This window comes from Cuculus canorus, chromosome 1, assembly GCF_017976375.1.
Source record: "Cuculus canorus isolate bCucCan1 chromosome 1, bCucCan1.pri, whole genome shotgun sequence".
NCBI lineage: Eukaryota > Metazoa > Chordata > Aves > Cuculiformes > Cuculidae > Cuculus > Cuculus canorus.
In genome coordinates, this window is record NC_071401.1 from 88,045,299 (window position 1) to 88,069,394 (window position 24,096).

General features: G+C 35.2%; 1 protein-coding gene across 1 annotated transcript in view; it reads right to left on the minus strand.

Annotated features, from left to right (window-relative positions):
• CFAP47 (cilia and flagella associated protein 47) overlaps positions 1–24,096 on the minus strand; it is a 296,277-nt gene that overhangs the window by 200,590 nt on the left and 71,591 nt on the right. Inside the window, exons 34-37 of the mRNA XM_054060306.1 lie at positions 11,278–11,375; positions 10,864–10,980; positions 2,331–2,465; positions 1,224–1,336 (exon numbers count right to left, since the gene is read on the minus strand). Of these exons, the coding sequence (XP_053916281.1) occupies positions 1,224–1,336; positions 2,331–2,465; positions 10,864–10,980; positions 11,278–11,375 (463 nt within the window). The remainder of the gene's footprint in view (positions 1–1,223; positions 1,337–2,330; positions 2,466–10,863; positions 10,981–11,277; positions 11,376–24,096) is intronic.

The following is a 24,096-nucleotide window of genomic DNA, read 5'->3' on the forward strand; positions in this document are numbered from 1 at the left end:
TACTTTGTCAAAGGTGAAGTGAAAAACAGCCATGGTATTGAACTTTCAGAGAAATACGTGATTTTTTCAAGAATTACATTTTTAGGTTAATTCTTATTTGAAGTAATTGCAAAGAAAATGCAGTCAAATCAGACTCACAGGTCGCTGAAAACAGCATAATTTGTTATCTGTTTCGCATATATTTAAAATAAGCATGTCATTTAATACTGAAATATTGATCATCCTTAAAGAACACTGTATTTACGTTCAGTCTTCTTGAATGTGACAATATATATTTGAAGTTTTTCTTCTCTACAGGTTATTATCATACAAATGCTGACCTCTATTTTCCTTCTTATAATCTCTAATCCATTTTGTCTTCAAAGGAGTATCTTCAATAGATTTGCAGTTTAAACTCAAAAACTCTTAACTGACAGCCAGAATCATTGCTTTATTCCTCTTGTCTTCACTAAACAAGGATTAGCAAAATTCCTGTATCTAGTCTTAAAGCCACATAGCACAGAAAGTGCGAAACTTATTTAGTGAGCAAAAAGAAAAAGATGGTGATATGCCGTATTTCTGCTACCAAGAATATTAAAAACCTAGTGTTTCCCAAAAATTAAATCCTGCCAAAAACCTTAAATGTCTTTCAGAAATAGAACATAAAGAAATAACTACATTGCACCTGCAAAAGTTTCCATCTCAGGGAGGAAGGATGGAGTTTACCACTGCTATCAACCTTTGCCAAGGTCTCTTAAATTCCCAGTCTTGCTTCGATTAAAAATAAGAAAAAAAAAATTAAATTCAGAAAAAAAGATTTTTTTTTTTAAACTGCTCAGGTTTCCACAATGTATTGATGTAAAAAATGTGAATCAAGTTCAGGGGAGATACTTAAACTTTAGTTGGGAAAAAAAAATAACATATAAGAGCAGATCCAAACTACAAATTAAAGCATTCAATACACTTGGACAAAAATGTGTATTGGACACAGACAACTCCTCTAATGATCTGAAGGCTTGTATTCCTCTATTAAAGATCCACTGAGCTAAAGTGCAAGTGTCCCACTGATAAATTATTCTGGATTTGTTGTAGCTTAAGGAGAAAAAGCCTGATCTTTATCCCGACTAATTTCACCCTGTTTGTAGTTGAGCACATTTGTAGTGTTCTACCATTATTAAATTGGTAGGTTTATATTTCCATATAGCTAGGCTTATTAATAATGCTAAAAAAATGTCATTACCTACCTAGGGGCAATGGTGACAGTGTTTCCTTTAGGTACCAAGAAATCATCAGCATCTCTTCCAACAAGAATAGTGCTGTATGTCAAAGTTTTACTGCTTGGGTTTTTCAGAAGTACCTATCACAACAAAAGTGACAAAATCAGCCTATTTTTATTCAATTTCTAGAGCATAAAAGGTGTATTCAGCATCTAAGTTCCAAAATACAAATTAAGTGTATCACAAAATAAGTACTTCAAATAACTAGGCAGATAATTTTTCTTCCTACGAACTATAGACTTCCCACAGACTATCCAAACACAATTTTTCTGAGTACTCTTTTTGCAGTGTATACTGCAAGCTTCCATCTTCCCTATTTAGTAGCTGACTGACATAAACTCACAGAATCATTAGGTTGGAAAAGACCCCCAGGATCATCGAGTCCAACCATTCCCATCAACCACTAAACCATGCCCCTGCGCATCTCATCCACCTGTCTTTTAAATACCTCCAGGGATGGTGACTCAAACACCTCCCTGAGCAGCCTCTACCAATGCCCAATGACCCTTTCCGTGAAAAATTGTTTCCTGATGTCCAGCCTGAATCTCCCCTGGCACAGCTTGAGGCCATTTTCCCTTGTCTTGTCCCCTGACACTAGGGAGAAGAGGTCAGCATTATCCTCTCTACCAGGTAGCTCCCTCCTTTCAGGTAGTTGTAGAGAGCAATAAGGTCTCCCCTCAGCCTCCTCTTCTCCAGGCTAAACAACTCCAGTTCCCTCAGCCGCTCCTCGTAAGACTTGTTCTCCAGCCCCCTCACCAGCTTCATCGCTCTTCTCTGGACACACTCCAGAGCCTCAATACCCCTCTTGCAGCGAAGGGCCCAGAACTGAACACAGTATTCGAGGTGCGGTCTCACCAGTGCCGAGTACAGAGGGAGAATAACCTCCCTGGACCTGCTGGTCACACCGTTTCTGATACAAGCCAAGATGCCACTGGCCTTCTTGGCCACCTGGGCACACTGCTGGCTCATGTTCCATTCATTCTTTGTTGTAATACATACTTAGTATAAAAACACATATACATACAGTGTTTTAACCTTGTACTGCTACAAATCTAAATTCAATGGTATCAGTACCTGTTTAACAACAGTTGCATGAAGAGCACCTGTAAATTCTATAGTGTTCTTGGGTAAGTAGTGAGGGAGAGTTTCATATAGGTAGACACACAGAATAAGCAGCATGACTGGGTTTGGATCACAGATGTCAGTAGCCTAATATTGAAAACAAAAAAGAAAAAATAACCAGTTATTCAGATTCAATTTTGCCTCTTGAAGAACACTGACACGCTCTGGTAATACATTGAGGCTAAAACTGTCTTCTTTCCTCACAGTTCAGAAGAAATAGGTGTTTACGCTATTTTCAACTTTTACAAATGCATTTAGTTTCTCCGCTAAATTAAATATCAAGTCCTACCTAAAAATATACATACCTGGTAGTAGGTTTAAAACAGCAAACCACTGCGTTAATGTGTCATCCCATTAAAAGTTGCTTTTTGGATGTAAGACATTCAATTTGTATCACTTACATAATAGAGTCATTCAATACAGCAATAGTTTTACAAAGACCTTCCTTTGCCTAGTGCCTAGAAAGTGATTACAATTCTAAGTCCTCTCACAGGAAGGTTTGCCCAATTCTCAAGCAAAAAAGTCTGCCACTCTCACTTTCCCTAAGCAGCTTGGATGAATTGTCCATAACTACAGGTAACTTTATCCTATCACTCTAGAATCAAGCTTCCTTCTTCACATAGTTCATAGGATGAATTTGCAGCTGTAAACCAATTAAAGAATAGACAAAGCACAGTTTTATTTGTTTTAATATTGACCTGTATATTACATAGAAGCATTGTGTATACGTGAAGTCAATGCCTTTTAGATCTGTAGGGTTATGTGAGACAGCAAGAAAACTGGAATGAGACTCAGAATTCTAAGTCCTGAAACAGGTGTACTACTTGTTTTCTGAACTTACCAGGAATTCAACAATCTCTAAGAGATATTTAATATCCAAAAGCATTACCAATAAGGAAAAAGAGCTTTCTCTAGTCAGTAACAAAAGCTTTGCATCCATTTCTAAGGACATGAACAAACAAGTCTCAAATGATACAACATTCCTTTTTAACAAAGGCATACTTAACATATCGAAGACTATATTACTTTTACACTGTCCTAACAAACAAACAAACAAAGTCAAAATAAAAAAAAATGTATTTTAAATTACATGCCTTTTTTGTTTATCTGGAAGAGGTATGACTAGCAATACATAAACATTTTTATTTAAAACTTTAATATTTATTGTCAATATTATTAAAATTTCCAGGGGTCTCTAAGAATGGCAAATATTCCTATACATTGATATTTCTTCTATAGACTACATTAAGCCACTTTTTCACTGGACCACACTTCCGGCCCCCAAACTATTTTATTTTTATGACCCGTTGTATTCTTGTCCTCAACATGATTAGATGTTTATTGCCTAAATGGAGCATTAGAGGGAAAAAAACTCTTTAAATCTTTTTTATTATTATTATTATGAGGCAATTTTCATAATTAACCATCTATTCCAGAACCTGAATACTATTGAGCAGATTAATCAAGGCAGTGGATACTATTTCTCAAGCAGCAGGATGAAGGAAACACAGCAGCTATTTAGTCGGTCACCTGCTCTCTGATGCAAGTCCATGTGGAAATATTATTTGTATTAGTTAATGTTTCACCTTAGTATATATCTGCTTCTAGATGGGCCAATTCTGTATTTTATTGAATGGAAAAATGCTGCACATTTATTTTATAACAAGAAAATGTAGCATTTTTTTTAATCTAACAAAATTCTTGTGCAGATTATATTTTCCTCTTCTCCCTTAAGAAGATAAAATGAAGAATAAAAATTGAGATTATTGAAACCTCTAAAGAAATATGACTTAATTAAGGGTGTTCCCATACGTCCTAAAACATGGTCAACTATAGATATGGGATTTAAAGTTATGTTTTTCTCTCTCTTCCACTCATATTTTTCCAAAGCTATTTTTTTTTTTTGATAATTACTTAAAAATTCTTTAGTGAGAGGTAAAAAGCCTAAAACAGTCAACTCAATAAAGCAACTGCTTGGGAAGGATTAATCCCATATGAATTCCTACTAGGAAACTTGAAATCAAAGTGAAAAATTCATTCTTATTATCAGAAATATTTGGATAACTGCAGTTACTCTTCTTCCCAAATATTAACAAAGAGTTTGGGAAAAGACATCACATATTTTAGCCATGTGGGCTGGAATAGGAAGAAAAACTTTTTGCCTCTTCTGAACTTCAGTTCAGCAAGAGAGATGTATAGACATCTATTATCTCAACTATCTGAGCTTACTTTAAATTCCAAGTCAAAGTTTTACGCTAAAGTGTACAATTACTTTCTAATTACTAAAAGCTCAAGACGCAATACAAGACTCTGTGGAAAAAGTAAATGTATATCTCAAAGAACAAAACACAACAGCCAGTCTATTTTCAAGTTTTTCAGAAAGGCCCTTGTTCCTCTACTTAGTTCCTCCTGTAGGTATGGCAAAAAGCAGTTACATTAATGTCCCTTGTCAGAATGGAAAAGCAGTTGTAATGACAATAAACAAGGATCCACAACAAGTAAATGCTTATGGATCTTTGTGGAGTATCGGAGACTGAGCATCTCACCATTCTGCCTCTGCCAACAGAGCAGTTGCTTAAGTAGCGAGGGTAAGAAACTGGGCAAATATAAAGTGGTATTTCCATTGACATAATTTGCCATCTTCTGGAAATTAGTGGCTTAAGGATTTATTGATTCTTGTTCAACACCTCTGTCATTATTTTAAACTCTTCTCTATTTCATTCTTTACATACAGAAAGAAGCATGACTGTCATTAATAGTTTATGAATTCATTAATAGTTTATGAAAAATAGTTTATGAAAAAGATACTAAAGGCAGAAATAGTTGCCAGAGCACAGCTAAGACCAGCTGCTCTCTCTGGACCAGGGAGCCAAGAGCAATACAAAACAGGTGCAGAGGCCAGCCAGGGCCCCATCCGGGAATAGAGCAGCTGTGGGGCACCAGGGCAGCCCCAGCCATGGCCATCGGGCACCTCTCTGGGGACTAGGAGAGGCCAAGGTTGGGATGAGGGTCTATAGCTGGGCAGGGTGGGGCTGTGAGGATCCGGAGACTAGTCCTGCTGTGGCATCACTTGGCTATGGGCTGACAGCCCTGGAGGGCTGACTGTGGGCTGGTGGGGAAGCATATTCTGAGGTTTTCCACTCACTTATCTCAGTAACAGCTATTGAATGTTATCAAGCATTTGTAGAAGTCATTCAATACAGCTGTGGCTTTATATCTCTACTGTTCATCTTTCCTATCTTTTCATTTGAGATAGTGAAGATGCCAGAGCAGACTATCTGTTGAAGCCTAACTTTCTTTTGCCACCTACTTCTACTCATTTCCACTTACACCAGAACTTATTCTCACAGAAAAAATATTGGTTTATCCCATGCTGAATTCATAAAATGTGAATTCAAAAACATATTTGTGACATTATTCTACTACTCTAGGAACTAATTTTAAAAGAAAAACTGTCAGAAAACAGTGCGTAACTGCTTACAAATAAAGCCTCATGACTTTATGAAAATAGGTTTATAACTCAGCGTGAAAATTAAACGGCATTAACTGCTTCTAACTCATTTCATGATACTTAGAAATTGCTGGCAGTTCTATTAGTACAGCAGTGAAGTGGAATCCCTTCTCCACAGGGTTGCTCACAATCCACTCATGGCCCAACCTGTATTTGTGCTTGGCACTGCCCCCATTTAAGTGCAGAATCTTGACATTAGCACTTGGCCTTGCTGAACTTCATGAGGTTTGCACAGGCCCAGCTCTAAAGCCTGTCAGGGTTCTATTTGATGGCATCCCTTCCCTCCAGTATCTTGACCTCACCACTCAGATTGGTGTCATCTGCAAACCTGTTGAGGGTGCAACCAATTCCAGTTTGTGTTCCCAACAAAGACATTAATACTGGTCTCAATACAGACCCCTGAAGAACATCACATATCACTGGTGTCCATTCAGGCACTCAGTCATTGACTACAACTCTTTGAGCGGGACCATACAGTCAACTCCTTATCCACCGAGCGGTCCACATGTCAAATCCATGTGTCTCCATTCTAGAGACAAGGATGTTATTTGGGACAGTATCAAATATGTCACAAAATATTATCAACAAAGCTGAATTCCAGTCAAATGTTCTTTATCTAATGCTCTGATTTATTAGGCTTACAGATCCAAGCAAATAGTTGTCGCGTCCAATTTTATAAGGATGCTTAAGAAGATTCAGTCCATTACAACTCTCTTCAAGTGTTTTCCAGACTACCCCAGAAAAACAGATACAACAAGATAATTGCTACTTTAACAAAAAAAAAAAAAAAGCTCATTTTTAATATTTTTCTCTCTTTTATTTTCTGAATTTGAGACCACATATCAATATCAGATTCCTATTTCAGGCAAATCAAGGTATTCACATTTACATTATAGATAGGTGGATAGACAGATACAGAGTTCTATCTGTATATTTGCAGCATCATACAAATTTTAATCAAATAACTAAGAAGTATAAAGAAATTATTTTCCTGAAAGTTACTTTTGTCAAGAAGTAGCCTTATTTACCAAGCTAATACCTTCTTACTTAAGTACCAGAAATTGAAGACAAAAAACTTGGTAATCATTCTTAGAGATGATTACAATAACAGTATGACTAAAAAAATTAAGTGACAGCCAGGAAGTTACCTGTCTAAGTGCATACACCAATCTGTAGATTACCTCAAGGAAAAATTCTTATATATCCTGGAAATTAAAAAAAAAAAAAAAAAAAAAAAAAAGTTGCTGCATCACTTTCCTCTTCTCCATTGGCTGCTGACAGCACCTTCTTTCTCTCCTTCATTTCAGACTCAAGTCTTGGTGTTACCACCTACACCCCTTTCTTCCTCATTTGGCCATGTTACTGCCCAATATCACTGATTCCTACTCCACAACTATGTTGAACACCTCCCTTCATTTCAACACTCATTTTCAGCTTCTTAACACTCTGGCTTTACTCACATCGTCTTTTACAGCTTGTTTGAAAATATCCTTCCTTTTACTTGGTACCAAATATAAATGTCAGTACTGTTTGCCCCAGTTTTAAATCAGTCAGTAGCAAATTGAGTTCCTCTAATAGCAATCCGCAATCACTGCATCTTCTCTCCTAATCTATTCTTGTCATGTACATTCCCTCCATATCACTGTAATCTACCATTCTATCTTGCAATATTTTATTTTGTGCTTTCAGTTGGATCTTCTACAAATCAAAGCATTTTATAACTTAGAAATGTCAAACACAAAGAAAAAATACATAGAAAGACACCATTAATACTCCAGAGTTGAACCGTCATTCATGATTAGAAAGTGGAAACAAATAATTTCTTGCCCAAAGAACTCCATCTTAAGCTTATATCTTAATCCTTAAGAGGATTTAAAAGCCTTGAACTCTGTTAGAAGTATCTTTTCAACATGCAGCTGAAGTCTTCCAGATAGTTAAACTTCTTTATAATTACAGAATCTTAGATTTTGAAGTGACTGAAAGAGCCATCTATTCCAGACCTAATACATGTCTTGGCTTGTGCTGTCACCCTCATCTTTGTGTTAATTAATGCAAAGCTGTCCTTAAAGTTTGGAACAGTCAAGAACTTTGCCAATACTGTTGGACCATTTTAGCCCAGTAAATTTAAGAAACAAGACCATAAAACTATCCCAAATTAGGACAGTTCAACAACAGGATTTGTGTATTTTGCTGCTTTTATTGCTGAATAATAAGAAGCTTAAGAAATTGCTACAATACTCTAACAAAAGCAGATATGAATTCCAATAAATCAATATAAAAAGTACCCTTTACCTTCTGTTCTACTTTTTACCTTCCACAATATTTTGTTTGCTGAACATGCCTTAGCTAGAATTAAAATACAGACCTCAAAGATCAAAAAATCTGTTCCTTTTTCTGGTGTTGACCAATTATGTAGCTTTGTTTAAATGTCTAATCTGTACGGAGATGGACCTTCCCATCTATAAAAACACCAATGACTCAAAAATATGCTGAAATAATAATGTCGTAGTACTGTAGACATCGTAGTCATAAAACACACTAAATTAATTACCAAGAATGTCCTGGAGTTCTACTTCCACCTTTAAGGTGGTTAAATGCTGTTGCATACCTGGCATCCAGCCTCTGCCTTCATGTGATGAACTGCCTGTATTTCTTAGTAAAAGCTGAGGCAAAACATGCTTTCATCTTGGGGATATATCTAGACCATCTTTTTACATGTCCTGACAGTCACAAGTACACCAAACAGCAGATTTTCTTGGTTTAGGCTGTCATAGCAAAGGCATTTATATCAGCACATCCATATCCGAATGTGGAGGCAAGACAGTGGCTGATACTACTGGAAATAGCAGTTAATTTTTCCTCGTCATCATGACACAACCAAAGGTACAGGAGGAAAAAAAAATTGTATTTGAGCTTTTTTTCCTACCACTTTGTTCACACCACACCCCTACCTCTGATTCCTAATACTATTAACTCTTTTGAAGTTTCCTCATATGTTGACAAATAGTATGTCTGTTCTGCTGTATCCTTTCTTGGCCCTCTAACCACGCAATGTGCTCCATGTCCACCCCAGGCGATCACAGTCCCTGACATCCACTTTTTTCATGATGGAAGCTGCATCACTCTGCAAATTCTTATGAGAAAGATGTTACTGTAAACAGTTTTCACTAGTTTTTGTAAGGATAGGATTTTTAATGGCCCAGGGAGTAAAGGAGAAAAAGGAAAATAAAAGAGGATCTGCTATTTTTAATAGGTAATTGTTCAGTAACTAACACACGCAACCAGCACATGGAAGAAAACAGCATCAATCACTGTGAGCATGTAACCTTGTAATACAGCCTTACCCTTGCTATTAATAGCACATAAGCTTTGTACTGAATTTACAGGACCTCAGCACTGGGGTTTGACAAGCCTTCTCTGTTTTAAGACTTGCTGACCAGCTCGTAGAGCTTTGCTTTAGTTGGTTTAGCTGTGACAGCAACTTTTTAAATTCATTAGGCCACTGTGACTAAATTGTTCATCTTTGTATGGTACTACCAGAACCAACAGCTATAGATAATTCACAAACAGTCAGTTAAAGAAATGCAGACTGGAAGCAGGAGAAAACTGGTTTTAGGGGCAACAGAAAGAACAAAGAAATAATATCAATCATATATAAATATAGAAAATTTGGAGCTGTAACTCAAAGAAAAAAGACAGACATCAAGCATGTTACTAAACATACAAAAAAGATCAAAAGCAGATCCTCAATTCAAGAAGAAACGAACATCAACAACATCATATTTCTACCAAAAAAAAGGACATCAGAAGCTGATGGCTTACAGTGTTACTCTCATCAGTGGTCCAAATCTACTGGCTTCTGTGTGTATCTGTCAGAGACCGATTTTTTGCTTCTCAAACGGTTTGCCTTATATTGTTTTGGTTTTAATGTTGAGACTGCAGCAGAGGCAGCATCCTTCAACACTTTGTCTCACTTTCTCAAGCAGCCTAGCTGTGTTTCACTGCCCAGAGATATCATGCTGCCCTCATTTCGGTGAGCAAGGGCAAAATTTTGCCTTGGACTTTCCTTGGATCCCAGAGTCCCTGCAAGTCCCCCCAGACTCAGTTCCAGAAGGAGCACTGCACAAGTTCACCGGGAACCCCTCCCCCTTGGGACCTCAATACATAAAAAGCACTGGTAAGATAGGATGGGGCAGCACCCCACTATCCTGGGAGGAGAAGAGCACCTGGAGCCCAGGTGGTGTTCTTGCAGTTCACTCTGTCTTTCTCTCGCTTGTGCTCTCTCTCACCCCTTCCCTCTATTTCCTCAATTTTCTCTTTATTTTCCCTGACCACAGATTTAGTAAGACAATGCCTATCTTATTCCTAAGATTGTTTGTACCAATAAATTCCTTTTAGATCAATTATTTGGCATTGTTTTGCCTTCATTTAGCCCAGTGGACACTGAACACACAAATTTTATGGAGAGACCCAGGGTCTTATCCCAGCAACCCCTGAAATGTCTAGTTGGGTCATGATAGCGTCAACCCTGAGATAGAACCCTCATGGGCCTTCACAATTACACAGATGCACATAAGTACCACCAGACATGCATACAATTTTTTTACCACTCCTTTTTATCTTTAAGTGCATAATGTTTGTTCTTAAATGCATTTTTTTCTAAATTGCCATAGAATGTTAATAATAAAATCCAGTCAGGATTTCATTGTGTGATTTACAATACTAGAATCTGAACTGAATTAATCTTATGTTCAGCTAGTTGCATATATGTGATTTTACAAATAAAGGAATTATGGAAATTAGTTATAATTAAGTGTATCTATATGAAGCAGTATTTTGGTTTCCATCACACAGTAGCACATCACAAAACAAAACTGCTTCACTAAAATCACACCTTAATTTGATGATTTACAATGTTACTATCATGAAAGTAAAAAAAAAGTATATAAGAATTGCTATTATAAAATCATTTACCTTTATGCCTGTGGCCAGACTGACAGCATGCATAGCATTCACAAGTATCAAACAGTTGTGCAGAAACTGTGCTGGAGTTCTTGGATTGGTATACATCCTTACAAAGTGAGTAGCAATCTAGAGAAGACAAAGAAATCAAACCCTTGGTCTTCCACTAAGCAAAGTTATTACATTTGCTTTTTCACTTTAAGGAATCCATAAGATGTTAATTTTGAACAAAAATTCCCTATTAAAAATACACACAGACAAAAGAAAACTTAGTACTGAAATCATCACTCTAGCCTTGCTAAATGTTGGGGGTTTTCCTCTTTTTAAAAACATAAACCAACAGTTCCAAAGGAAAATAAGGCCTGAATAACTTACTTACATGAATAAACTGTATAAAACTTGAACAATATTAAGAAAACTCCTTACCAAATATGGACAATAAGCTGCCAGCTGTGCTGCCAATACCAGACCATCTAGAAGATCTCGGTCAAAATTTACTATCCATCTCATTGGCGGTACTCCACCTGATTTAAAAATAATCAAAATGACTGAATTCCAGAAAATATCGACAACAAAAGTATTTTTCATTACCAAGTGTTTTGTAAAGCAGTAAGTGGTACAGCTTCAGGATTATCTTTTGCTGATTTTGAAAAGAAAAAAAAAAATACAGAGAAAATCAATTTGCTATTAGTGATCCAAGACTGCATTTGAAGTATAAGTCAAAAAGAATTAATTAAAGATAATTCTGTACTGACTTCTTATGACATGATACATAAAGAAAGTAGACATTAGAAAAAAAAACATACTCTGTAAGGAAAGATTTCTCCTTGTGGCACGAGGATCAAATAAAGACACTCGTAAAGATTTAGAGTGCTATCAAGAAAGATACTGTATGCCAAAAAAACCTTACAACCTGCTGCTTCAAGTAACAGTCACTTCAGACTTCTTTTTAAAAATATCATGCTCGTGTACAATAACATAGAAATAAAGATGTTTGACCTAACTTACCAAGCACTAGAGAGTCAATATTACTCTTACAAACTACCTTCAAGCACAATGCTAGAGATTATTTCTTTAACTGCAACAATAAATGCTCTGGTGCAGTGGAAAAAAGAATGTAACAAAACTGCATTGGGAAAATAATTAGAATACTGATATCTAATTACACCTAAAAAAATTAATTCAACCTGCAACAAACTCCTGTACCATATTCTAAGCAAAATCTGTCTTTCACAATTCTGTTGTTCATTTATAGAGTATGTATATTTCTCAGCAACTGAAAAACTGAAACATCTATCACTTCACATCAACTACTTCAGTAAATTCTTATAGCTTTGGTAGGAAAGGCTAGGAACTGTTTCTACACTCGCTTACCAACAGAGACATGTAAATTTACCTGAGCTTAACTCTGTAACATTGATAATGATTTTACTTTGCCAGTTCTTCAGGGTGGTGATGTTCACATTTTGTCCAAAATTCTGTATTTTTTCCTACTCATGCTATAAAGTGACTTCAAACATTATTTCAAATTAAAGAAAAGATCAGTAGGTCAAAGAGTTTGAAAGCCAATGGCTGCTACTGCCCACATCTCTGTCGACAGTGCTCTGCCTCACCACACTATTCTCTGTTTATATGTCCAATTACCTTCAAGCAGACAGCTTTGACAACAATAAGATCTCAGATCTCAGCAGGTGTAACTTTGGCCAACGCTTTCTCCTCAACTCATGAGAGAATATAGATGAAAATCTTAGTATAAATGAATCTTATATAAAATGTTATATCATTTAATATCATATTAATTACATTTATAATTACACTGTTCTTAAACAGTCTCTTTTAGAAGGCTCTAAAGTATTATTTTGTTCCATTTTCATTATTAAAAAATAAGGTCTAATAGTTTAAATAAATGAGTTGGCTTAACAAAGAGATAAACTTCTTCCTTTTACAGGAACAGCAAGTTTCTTCAAGAGTATTTAAAAAAAGAAGATGTTTCAAATTGCCATCTTAAAAAATCTCCTTTCTTGAAGAAATTTATAATTCAATTTAGAATTCCAATGATGTTTCTTTTGCTGTTGTTTCATTAATATCAACAGAAAGAAAACTAAAAACAATTTATATTATATTCTAAATATTCGTGAAATGTATGCTCAGTTAAAAAAAACCAGAATTTAAGAGGATAAGAATGAAAATTTCATTTTCTGTAAGTTTGCAAATCACATTTAAAACATTCATTTATAAATTTTATAAGAAAGTAAATGTCAATGTGTCAGATTTTTTCCCTGTTGTTTACCTGAAGCAACCTTTTTTCAAGCAGAAAGCTCAAAGATTAAGGGTACTTAATAATTCTGGAGGGCAAAGTACCAAAGACGAAGTCTGACTACTACATATTACAGGAACAGAACACAGTAAATTATGGGCCTCAATATGTAACTTGGAATAGCGTTAATTTTAACTAAATTCAGCCATCTATTTTACAAATGTCTACATCAGAAGATATTAATTTCATCCCAACCCCCTGGTAAATTGCTTGCAGTTATTTCAAAAATGTTTGAAATAGTCACTGCAAAACAAATACTTTAAAAACAGCAAAAATAACTTCCTAAGAAGTTAGTCTTTCTAATAAATAAATCTATCTTATTATTGATCATAAAATTCAATAATCTTTCTTTCTTTTTTTATTAATAGAACTCAGACCTACTCTCAGCACACAATATTGGTATTTTTAATAAATCACCATTTCCATGTATTTTTTTTAACTTTTTCAGATTAACTACTTCGGCTTTCATTTTAAATTAGGTTCAATACTGAATTGTTCTTATGGCTCATCACCTAGATTCATCTGCTCAGACTCGTTATGGAAGTTCATTAAACCTGATGTTTCGATCAAAAAGTAAATTTTATTGTTTGTCCTATTTAACTTTAAATCTTGCTTTAAGTGTACCATTAGCTATCTTTAGGCTTCTGGTGGGAATATTACTTGTGCACACTTAGGCAATACCAGTTGTCTCTACCAACCGTGTACTTTATCTCCATTAATCCTTTTTTTTTTTCATGCTGGTAGAACTGCCTGTGTGGCAGCAAAGCTGGCTTAAAAAGAAAGGGCAAAACATTTCTTTTTAATCCAGATCACATCAATCCACACAGCCACAAAAAAAAAGCCACTGTGCCAGTGGAAATAGAACATGGCAGCACTATTGTTTAAAAAGCATTTATTGATCTACAGCTTTACAGCCTAGATACATCAGAGCACGAAGGGGAAAAAAAAAAAAAGGCCCATGAAGTGGGATATTTTCCCATTTTGGCTAATTATAAACTTCCGCAAGTATTTTTGTTGTTTTCCAGTTAATCCTTCTACTATCAATCAACCTACTTAACTCAAATGCTTTTGAATAAATTAGTCAGAAAACATAATGTATTCTTCCTAATTACATCACATCTAGCAGAAAATCTGCCAGTTAACCACTCTTCAATAATTAAGTTCTTAAATACACTTATCAATTAGAATAGAAATAAACAAAGGAAATCTTACATCTTACTCAGGATACCTCATTTTTCTCTAAGCATACATACGTATTAAATTTCATTTGTATTGGTGCTTCTGGCAAAAAATCATATTTACTAACGTATATTTAAGATAAAGATTCTAAGCCAACATCATAATGAAAACCTGGTTGATGGGTGTTGTAGGTGAAAAATAGCTTAAAACATGAATGCCAACAGGTAGTCGATAACAGTGCATCACTTAGGGAAAGGAGAGAGAGGAAATATCCAAAATAGAATTTCTAAAATCTGAGACAGGTTCCTGCTAGCTGCATCACATAGGGGCTGGCTGCAAACTTTTATGAAACCTGGACTGAAGTGGCATGTTCTTAATCCTCCCATTAACGAAGAAGCATGAATCGGCAGCACCAATTAGGCTGATAGTGAGTTGTGGTTCTGCGCATAGACTATTTAGATTGGGAAAACTGGGAATTGGAGTTACGAAAAGGAGTCCAAAAAGAAGCATTCCCAAAAAGAAGCATTCCCAAAAAGAAGCATTCCCAAAAAGAAGCAGTGGTCTTGTAGAGACGACAGGGGACTGGGAAAGAAGGTGAAGAAGCTCCTAACTGGAGGAAATATCTTGGGAGATCCTGAAGAGCAGGAAGATGCATAGAGACAAACGACCATGGATGCCCAGGGATTCAGGGAGGTAATGCCTGAAACTGGTATGAGCAGCAGCACAGCATGAATTGACACGAGTCTGGTCTGATTTCAGACCAGTAGCAAGCTCCCTCCCATGGAGGGAATCTGAGGTCATACTGAATCTAAACATATGACTGTGTGGAGCAACTGAGTGTGTGAAATTATCAAATAGGATGAGAGCTCTGATCTTACTGATTCTTCAACAAACACCAATATCCTGCTACTTCACAGGCTGCTTTTTTACTCCATCTCACCCATGACAATAGGTGAAAATACTTCAAACTAATCAAGTAGGATTAACTCGAAGGGGATATGCAGTCACTCTTACGTAGTGTACTCAGACATTTACTGTGATCATGGAAAGCTAGAACATACTGCAAGAGGCCTCTGTAAGTGATCTAAAATAAGAGTGCTGATGCCACTCAACACTGAAGGAGGTAACGTTAATACTCAATTCAGTGATATGGGACTAAGTTAATTCCTGCATTTATTTATTTTTAATAGGCAATTTTATTTTTAACTTATAATGGCATCATGTGGCATGCATGCAGTAACCAAACGTAACAGCATTGTCCTTATATTTCTTGTGCCAGGTTATACCAATGCTTGAAAATACACATTTCTAGAGAGAAGAAGCAAAGTTTTGCAATGGCACTCTAAATATTAATTTTCTTTTTTTTTTGTTTTATAAGTCTAGATTGTTCATAGCCTTTAAAAAGTCTCTGAAACACATTTTACATCTACTTAATACATATTCTCACTCCTACTTCATCCTGAATGTAGAAAAATCAGGTCTGTAGGTCTGCCAAACCCAAAATTTATGTGGGAATTTTTTCAGATTTAGATGTTTACCCTCTCCCACAAGGAGAAAGGAAAGAGCAAACAATATTCACTGTCACTGTTTGGGTTGGATTTGGTCTTCCCCTGATGAATCAACAGTACAAAAGGCTACAAGGTTTTTGTAGCATTTTTTTTGTCAAAAAAACTTACTTAGTTTACACTAAAACAAAAGTAAATGGTTTTTTACATTCCTACAACTAGATTTGAAGCCTCAAGATTTTTGCAGGATATGAAAACTATTATCCAAATGGAGATAATCAAAGAAGTATCTATAATAATTCTACATAATAATGACAAACAGCCTATTTGCTGGCAGAATAGCAAGCAACAATCACCATAAACTCCTCTAGGCCAAATTATGTCTATTTCTTTCATAGGTAGAAGAAATTATGGCCAAAGGAGAAATACTAGACATTTTAACTTCAGTAAAATTTCAGTCATGTTCTTTTTCATAAGGAAGGAAGGAAGGAATATACTACTTTCAAAAGGTAGTATAGGAAAAAGGTACTGTTAGGTGGAGAACAAAACTAACTGAAAACCAGTAAGCCTAACTATCAGCAGTCCACAAATCAAACTGCAAACTACTAAATTTTATATTACTTAATAATTTCTTTTGCAACTTGTTTTGCATAAAACTACCTTGGCCCAATCTGGAGATAGTATCAAGCAGGATAAAGAATTGACTGGGAAGAACAATGGGTTGCAAGTACTATAATTTAATCTCTTCAACAACTGGAGTAATGATCTGAAACAAATAGGATGAAATCCACTAATAACGCATGCATTGTACCACACAATTACAAATACAAGTACTAGATGGAAAATTGGATGGACAGAAATTCTGCACAACAGAATCTGGAGATAACGGAAAATCTCATAATGTTGAAGAGAAAGCAATTACTTTGCTAGAATTCATAAATAGGAGAGTTGTATCATAAGCAGGTAGATATACTTTCAATTCTGTTCAGTTCTACTAAAGCCTCGCCTGATATGAAACTCAGTAATGGCACCAAACTTCAAGAAAGACAGGGATCAACTAAGAGAGTTTTCCAGGAAACATTAAACAATACACTCAGTTTAAGCGTTATTTTATATTAAAAAGTAAGAATAGCAATAAATCTCATTAAAGAAAGTATTGTATTTCTTGTGAAGCTGCTCTGCTGTTTTCACAAGCAATAAAAAAGTTAAACTCTTGCTATCAGTTGCAAAATGTACTCATATATGTCTAAAGGAGATAGAACAGATGTCTTCACAAATGATAAATCTTCTGTTATATAGCCACAAGCAATTTTTTTCAAATCCTGAGTTATTGAAAAACAGAGGGAAAAATATATATAAGGTTAGGCTCATATTCTGTAAGACTTCCCAAATAAACTAAATACATTTACATAATAATCTTGAAACTAACTACTTTTAATGTTCAAAGGTATGAAAAGACACTTTATAATAAATCAATCAATTAGACTATAGAAATACAAAGAAAAAGTAGCAATTGAGTGGTGACATGACAGTAGTCTGAATAAGTAGGAGAGACATTGAGAATAGAAGCCAAGCATTATTGTTAATTATCCCCAGATTTGTCAGTAAAGGAATTACCAAATTACAGTATTAAGCAGCAAGCTCAAAACAAAATCTTTCACATACAATATAGATTTCAAATCTACATACTGCTTCAGAATGATGTGATGCTAGAAGTTTGCACAGATTCAAAACAGAATTAAACTAGTTCACAAAATAAAGGTCTAGTAAAATTTTACAAAAGTTCTACCTCCATCTCAAGTAGCCTTGAATTTCAAATCTAGAAGTCTCAGAGTATGTATAAAGAAAGTATTACCATATGTTTGTACTGTTACTCATCTCTAAGCATCTTCGATTGGAGGTAGAATACTGAGCTAGATAGATCTCTACATTAGCAGAGTATTTCCTACTCAATGTAAATTAATGCAGTACTAATGGTTGATAATATTAAATAAAAAGTTCCTATTCCGGGATCCGAAAATCCCTGGAGGTAAAACTAATCTATAGCTATAATAAAGCCTATAGTCCTGTTTCAATAGCTTAAATCTGGTACTAAATGTTACAAAAATTTACAGAAGAAATATGTAGCAATAACTTTTTCTGTAAGTGCTGACATTAGAACTAGGACAAGGTTTAAAATGATGGTGCTGAAGTATACAATATGGGGCACAGAAAAATAAGAGGAAATGTGCCTCTGAATACTATTTGAAAAAGGCTATTATGCTTTTCCTAAAAACATATTTGGGATTAACAGAATGATAATATGTCTACCTTCAGCACATACAGCATGTGAGTTTACATTTGTCTTAACATGGAAAACAAGAAGTCTTTCATAATACACAAATTAGAGTACCTGCCTCATGCAAAATGGTACAACTCTTGTTCAGCAAAATTGATAATTATTCTTATAAGAAAACCTGAAATATCAGGGAGAGATCAATTTAATACTACTATCAATTCATAATAATTCTAAGCAGAAAAGTTCAAGAAGTACCACAGGGGGCAAAGATAGAAAAATGGATACACTCGAGATGCACCTCATTTATCTGTTGCAGAAGCCTTTTATCCTCAGGCATGACCATCTACATTTCTGCACCTAATAAAATTTTCCAATAGTCTTCCACTATTTACATAGGTCTATTCTATTTTTGCTGATTCCTATCCCAAATCATTTCTTAAAATGACAAATTCCTTAGGTTTTTATGCATCACATAAGAATTGTTACCTTATATCAGTCTCCATTTTGTTGTTTTTCAACAGAAAGTTTCCATTTGTAAAGACAACTAGTTTTAAAATCACTGAATGGTACCAAAAACCTCTAGACTAAAAAGTCAGTTTCACCATTATTTTTTTTTTTTTGGCATTTCACTTATAGATTATTTGATTTAAAATTCAATAAATCACAGTAATTCATTAGAGCATAACTGGCTTCTATACTGGCTTCAGAACGAATACCAAAATCCCCTAAATCATCTCATTTATTAAAAAAAAAAAAGAAAAAAGCTCATTCAAACTTAAAAAATGTTCTCAATGTAAGTCACTGTTTGTTACTCACAATGAATTAATAGTACCTTTTTCGGTCTTGATAGTCTGAAATGTGTTTTCTCCTCACAAAATACGTGAAGCTATAGTACTAAATATACAGCTATACCTTACTCAATCTACACATTTGGTATGTCTGCAAAAGTAGCATTAATTACACAAATAACCAGAGAGCTTATTGATTCCAATCAACATACGAATACTGCAAAGATCCTTATATAGCTGAAAGTAGAATATATATATCTAGACATCTCAAAATGTATTGCAAGTAAATAAAAAAAAATTCTTCCTAAATAATATCCATTCAATTATTCCTGTTTCAGTCATTTAGTTTTTTGAGGCTCAGCATATATGTATATACACATACACGTTTATATAAGCATACAAGTCTACACACACATATTTATGTGTATATGTATACACACAAACATATACACAAATACATGCAGCCCTAAGAGTTATGGCTTTTTTTTCTTTGACAGCTCTTTTTAACAACATGCCTACTGTGAGCACTTTGAATCTTTTCAGTACAGAGCTCCAAGGACTATCTTTCGTTGTACTTTTATTTCCCTGAAGCTGCATAATGTCAGCCATTATAAAAAAGCAAAACTGTAGAAAATAAATATTTTTATACTACTTCAAGGTCCAAAAAGATACATTAAACATGGAGTTTCACCTATTTCTCAATAGCATGTGAACTTAAAACTCAGGAATATCATTCTTTTTCTCTTTTCTATTAAAATTTTGATATGACCGTATGGGTTTTTCAGCCATAAGGTATGAGATCTGATACAATTCTTAAACATGGACTATGCAGATTGACTCAGAAAGGTGAGCAGGATGAAAAGTCTAATTATTTGACTTCATATTTACATATTATATTTCATTCCTATGTCCTGCTGGGAAACATAACACAGTTAAATGGTTACAAACTTTGCTAATTTATATTTCAGGAAATAATTTCCAGATTTATCACTCAAGAATAATGTTTTCTCATAATATTTTGTTGAAAGTTAGAGTTAAGGTACTCGCGATGGCAGTTCATTAGCTAAAGCTTTAAAATTAGAAGTGACTTAATTCAGCTTTTTATCAATTGCATAAAAAGTAAAAATTATTCTTTGGTAAAAGCCTGTTTAATAACAATTAACTGAAAGAAATCTTATATGAAATTACACGAGATCCTTCCCTTCTGCCCTTCAAAGATAAAAAATAGCCTTCAACTCTTGTTTCTCAATTGTCTCTAAGAACTTGCTAAGAAGCAAGAATCAATGGATTCCATAAATATCCTTCCTAAAAACTGTGGAAAGAAGCAAGAGAGGAGAGAGAAGAGAAAATGAAAAAGTTAATGAAAACAAGGGACAGAAAACTGTAATAATATGCTAATATACAAAATGTATTATTATCTATTCTTTTCAAGATCTTCAAGATCGCTCAATAAAATCTCATATTTGCAAAACATAATATATCTTTTTCACCATACTAAGAACTATAACTAATAAGGAAGAGACACAGGGCTTCTAAGGTGATAATTTAACTCACTAATTTGCAGAATTTTCTTCTGTTTAAGAAGTACAGGTTTTGAATTATGGCACTCCAGTACTCTAGTAACTTTTTAAGGTTTTTTCATGACTCTTAGCTTTTCCATACTATTAGTAGTTACTCTGTCTGAGAGAAATGTTGAAAAGAAGTGTGAATATAAAAAATGGTAGAAGGTAAACAGAAAATTTATCACACTCATTCACGCTTCCTCTCCTATCATTACTATTGCCCATATAACGCCTTAAGTGGGCACTGAATCTTATATTTCATGCATAATTAAGGTCTCAGTAGAACAGGCAAAGTTGCATTTTGCAGTTTTACAGCATTTGGTCTCAAGTTTCAACATTGCTTTCCATTTTATGGTCAATAAGACATAACAGAAGTCTGTCCTCCCAAAGCGTTTGCCAAGTTGCTTTTAAAACATATTTATTTTTAGCAGCAGTAAGGGCAGAACATATGGAGATAGTAAAGTCCTTGCTAATGTTCTCTTTAAACTATTGAGATCTTAAGTCTTGCAAGCGAAAGAGTTCTGATGAATTACATGGTTATCTTCGACTTTACAACGAAGTAATAAAGATGTATATTTAAAACCTTTCGGCATTGCAGTAGCTTAGGCTTGGCTCTCTGACTCATTTCACTTTAGGTAGCGTAGGTAACAAAAGGAAGACTGAAAAATATAGCCTGGGTAGATCTTCATTTATTTAGTATGAATGTATTACCCAGCAGTCTAGTCTGGGCTGAAAACAGCTCCACAGCGAAGACATATTGCTAGTCAGGGCTAATTCTTTATCCAAAGCAGACTGTTTGGATAATGTAAGATGCAGATGCAGAAAAGTTAAGCAGGGAGTGAAGCATTTAAAAGGGCTTTTTCAGAGGAATAGTTAAGTACAAATGTGATGATTAACTTTAACATCATAGAATTTAAAGGATCAATGGTATATCAGGATATTAAATCTGCTGAGATACAGAATTTCTCCTCCACTGTATGATCTTAAAAACAAATTCAGCCTAATGACCCCTGAGGTGCACTACTGGTGATCAGCCTCCAGCTGGACTTCGTGCCTCTGACCATAACCCTTAGAGCCTGGCAGTCCAGCCTAATTCAGTCCAACTCACTGTCTTCTTCGCTATACCATACTTCATCTGTTTGTTTATGAGGATGTTACAGGAAGCTGTTGAAAGCCTTGTCAAAGTAGAGATAAACAATATCTACTGCCCTCCACCTGTCCACCGAGCTAGTCATGTTGTTGTGGAAGGCAAACAGATTGGTCAAGCATGATTACCATTTCCCCTTAAATTCATGTTGACTACTCCCTAACAATTTCTTGTCTTTCATATGTTTGGAAATGGTTTCCATTATTACTTATTCTTTCACCATTCCAAGAAACACAATAAGGATGACTGGCCTGTAGCTCCGTGGATCCTCCTTCTTCCAGACATGAATGACGTGCTTTCTTGCAAATCTCTTCCAAACTTTCCACCGATTGTTCTGACCTTTCCCAGGTTACCGAGTTTGGCCTCATAAAGGCAATCCCTCAGCACTTGCTGGTGCATCTCATTGGGTCCCATGGACTTGTGTTTTTCTGATTTAAGTGCTCCCTAATTTGATTATCCTCCCACAGGGCTAAGTCTTCCCGGCTCTAGAGTTTCAAACTCATCTTGAGGTCCTGGGATTGCCCAGTGCTAGTCTTACCAAAAGAGACCAAGGCAAACACATCAAGTACCTCAGTCTTTTCTGTGTCCTTTTTCATCAGGTCCTCTGCCCCATTTACCAGCAAGAACAGCACAGTAGCAGACACCAACACATTTTGAGGCAGTAAGTGCAATAAAGAAAGAGGAAAGTGAAGACTAAAACCAAGGATGCAAAGAGATATTGAGACAGGTCATCTGTGGGAAAGAACAACATAAGATCACACAGTTAAGAGCTTTTATAATGCAGAGGTACAAAATGAAGAATATTAATCATAGAATCATAGAATAGAATCATAGAATCACCAGGTTGGAAAGGACCCACTGGATCATCGAGTCCAACCATTCCTAATGCTCCTTAAGCTATGTCCCTAAGCACTTCATCAACCCGTTCCTTAAACATCTCCAGGGAAGGTGACTCGACCACCTCCCTGGGCATCCTGTTCCAGTGCCCAATGACTTTCATAATTTCATAATTTGTCAAAATTTTCTCATTTCTTAAAATTATTATAACTTTAGCAATGCTAATTCATGTAATTTTGCGAGAGAAATAAAAGAAAAAAGAGCATGCTCATTTGCATACACAAAGCTATTTCTGTTGTCCTCTCACAAACAGAATATAAAAATCATGAACAAAAAAAACTCTATCAAGTGTATATAGCAAGGCAGTACTTGTAACTTCCCACACAAAGAAAGCATATACAATCTCTTCCTGCTTATTCCAGTCTTGCACACCTCTGAAAGCAGAAATGTAAAGTGAAATTGTAAGAGAACTGTAATGCAGATAAATTTCTTCTGTCAGTAATCAAGAAACTCATCTTCATTTGTGACCCAGAGTCAAACTTGCAGAAATGAATACATTAACCTACTGAGTTATCTGTCTGTTATCTAATAGAAGTTATTATTACTTTCTGAGAACCCCAATATTGTAATTAAATTGTTCTTTTGCAGTTCCAATTATGGGGAGTTTTCTTCAGAAGCAAATTATTGTAGCAAACCTACTTTATAATTGCTGATAAATTTATGACTGCTTAATAAAAAAACTCATTTTAATATTCTAATTTCTTATGTACTCTTATGCAACTAAAACAACATTTTCAATAACAGACTCCCTAAAATGCATCATCAGGAGTTATTCCACTTGGACTGAGGTATGTGGGGTTTGTTTCCCAGTAGTATCCAATAGATTTATGATTTATTCCAGTCATCCTTAGCCGTTATAACTCAGTAAAATTTAATGCTAAATAATATGCATTTCAACATTCCTTCTTTCCACACCAAGTTCCCACAGAGGCCATAACAAGGCTAGCCATGCCTCAACGTATAGGTATTACTAGAGTATACAATAAAGATAGCAGACAGTGGGGCTGAGGAATATATCCACATGCAGCATTTATGGTGAGCCACAACACTGGCCAGTTAGCTGGCCATTCTCTCTGCAAGTTGTCATCTACGCACACGGGACTTGGATAACACAGCAAAGCAGAACGCTTGGTAATAGGAAAACAACATACTGCAAATACTCCTACTTACGGTAGGTCATGTTACTTTCGCTAGGGAAGCTCTCTGAGTTAATAATAAGATTAGACCCAAACTATGACTTGACAGCTAGAAATCTATTTTTATTGGATATAGGGAGTGCAGACTGACCTTTCAATTTTATCAGCAGAATTATTCAACACATTTTAGAATATCTAGTATAATTTTCTTCTATACAGGTAGAACGAGAAAAGCAATGGGATGTTCAAAGTGCATGCAAGACAGAGAATATGCCCTAACGAGACTTATGGAAGATGATATGTAAATAGATTATCCATAATTCAGACAGCTCAGAAATCACTCAAGCTGAAAATGACACTCAACAATCTTTTCCACATGTGGCTTATGAGCTATTCTTCTGGAGTTCTTCCCTAATCAGCATCAGACTGTCCTTTC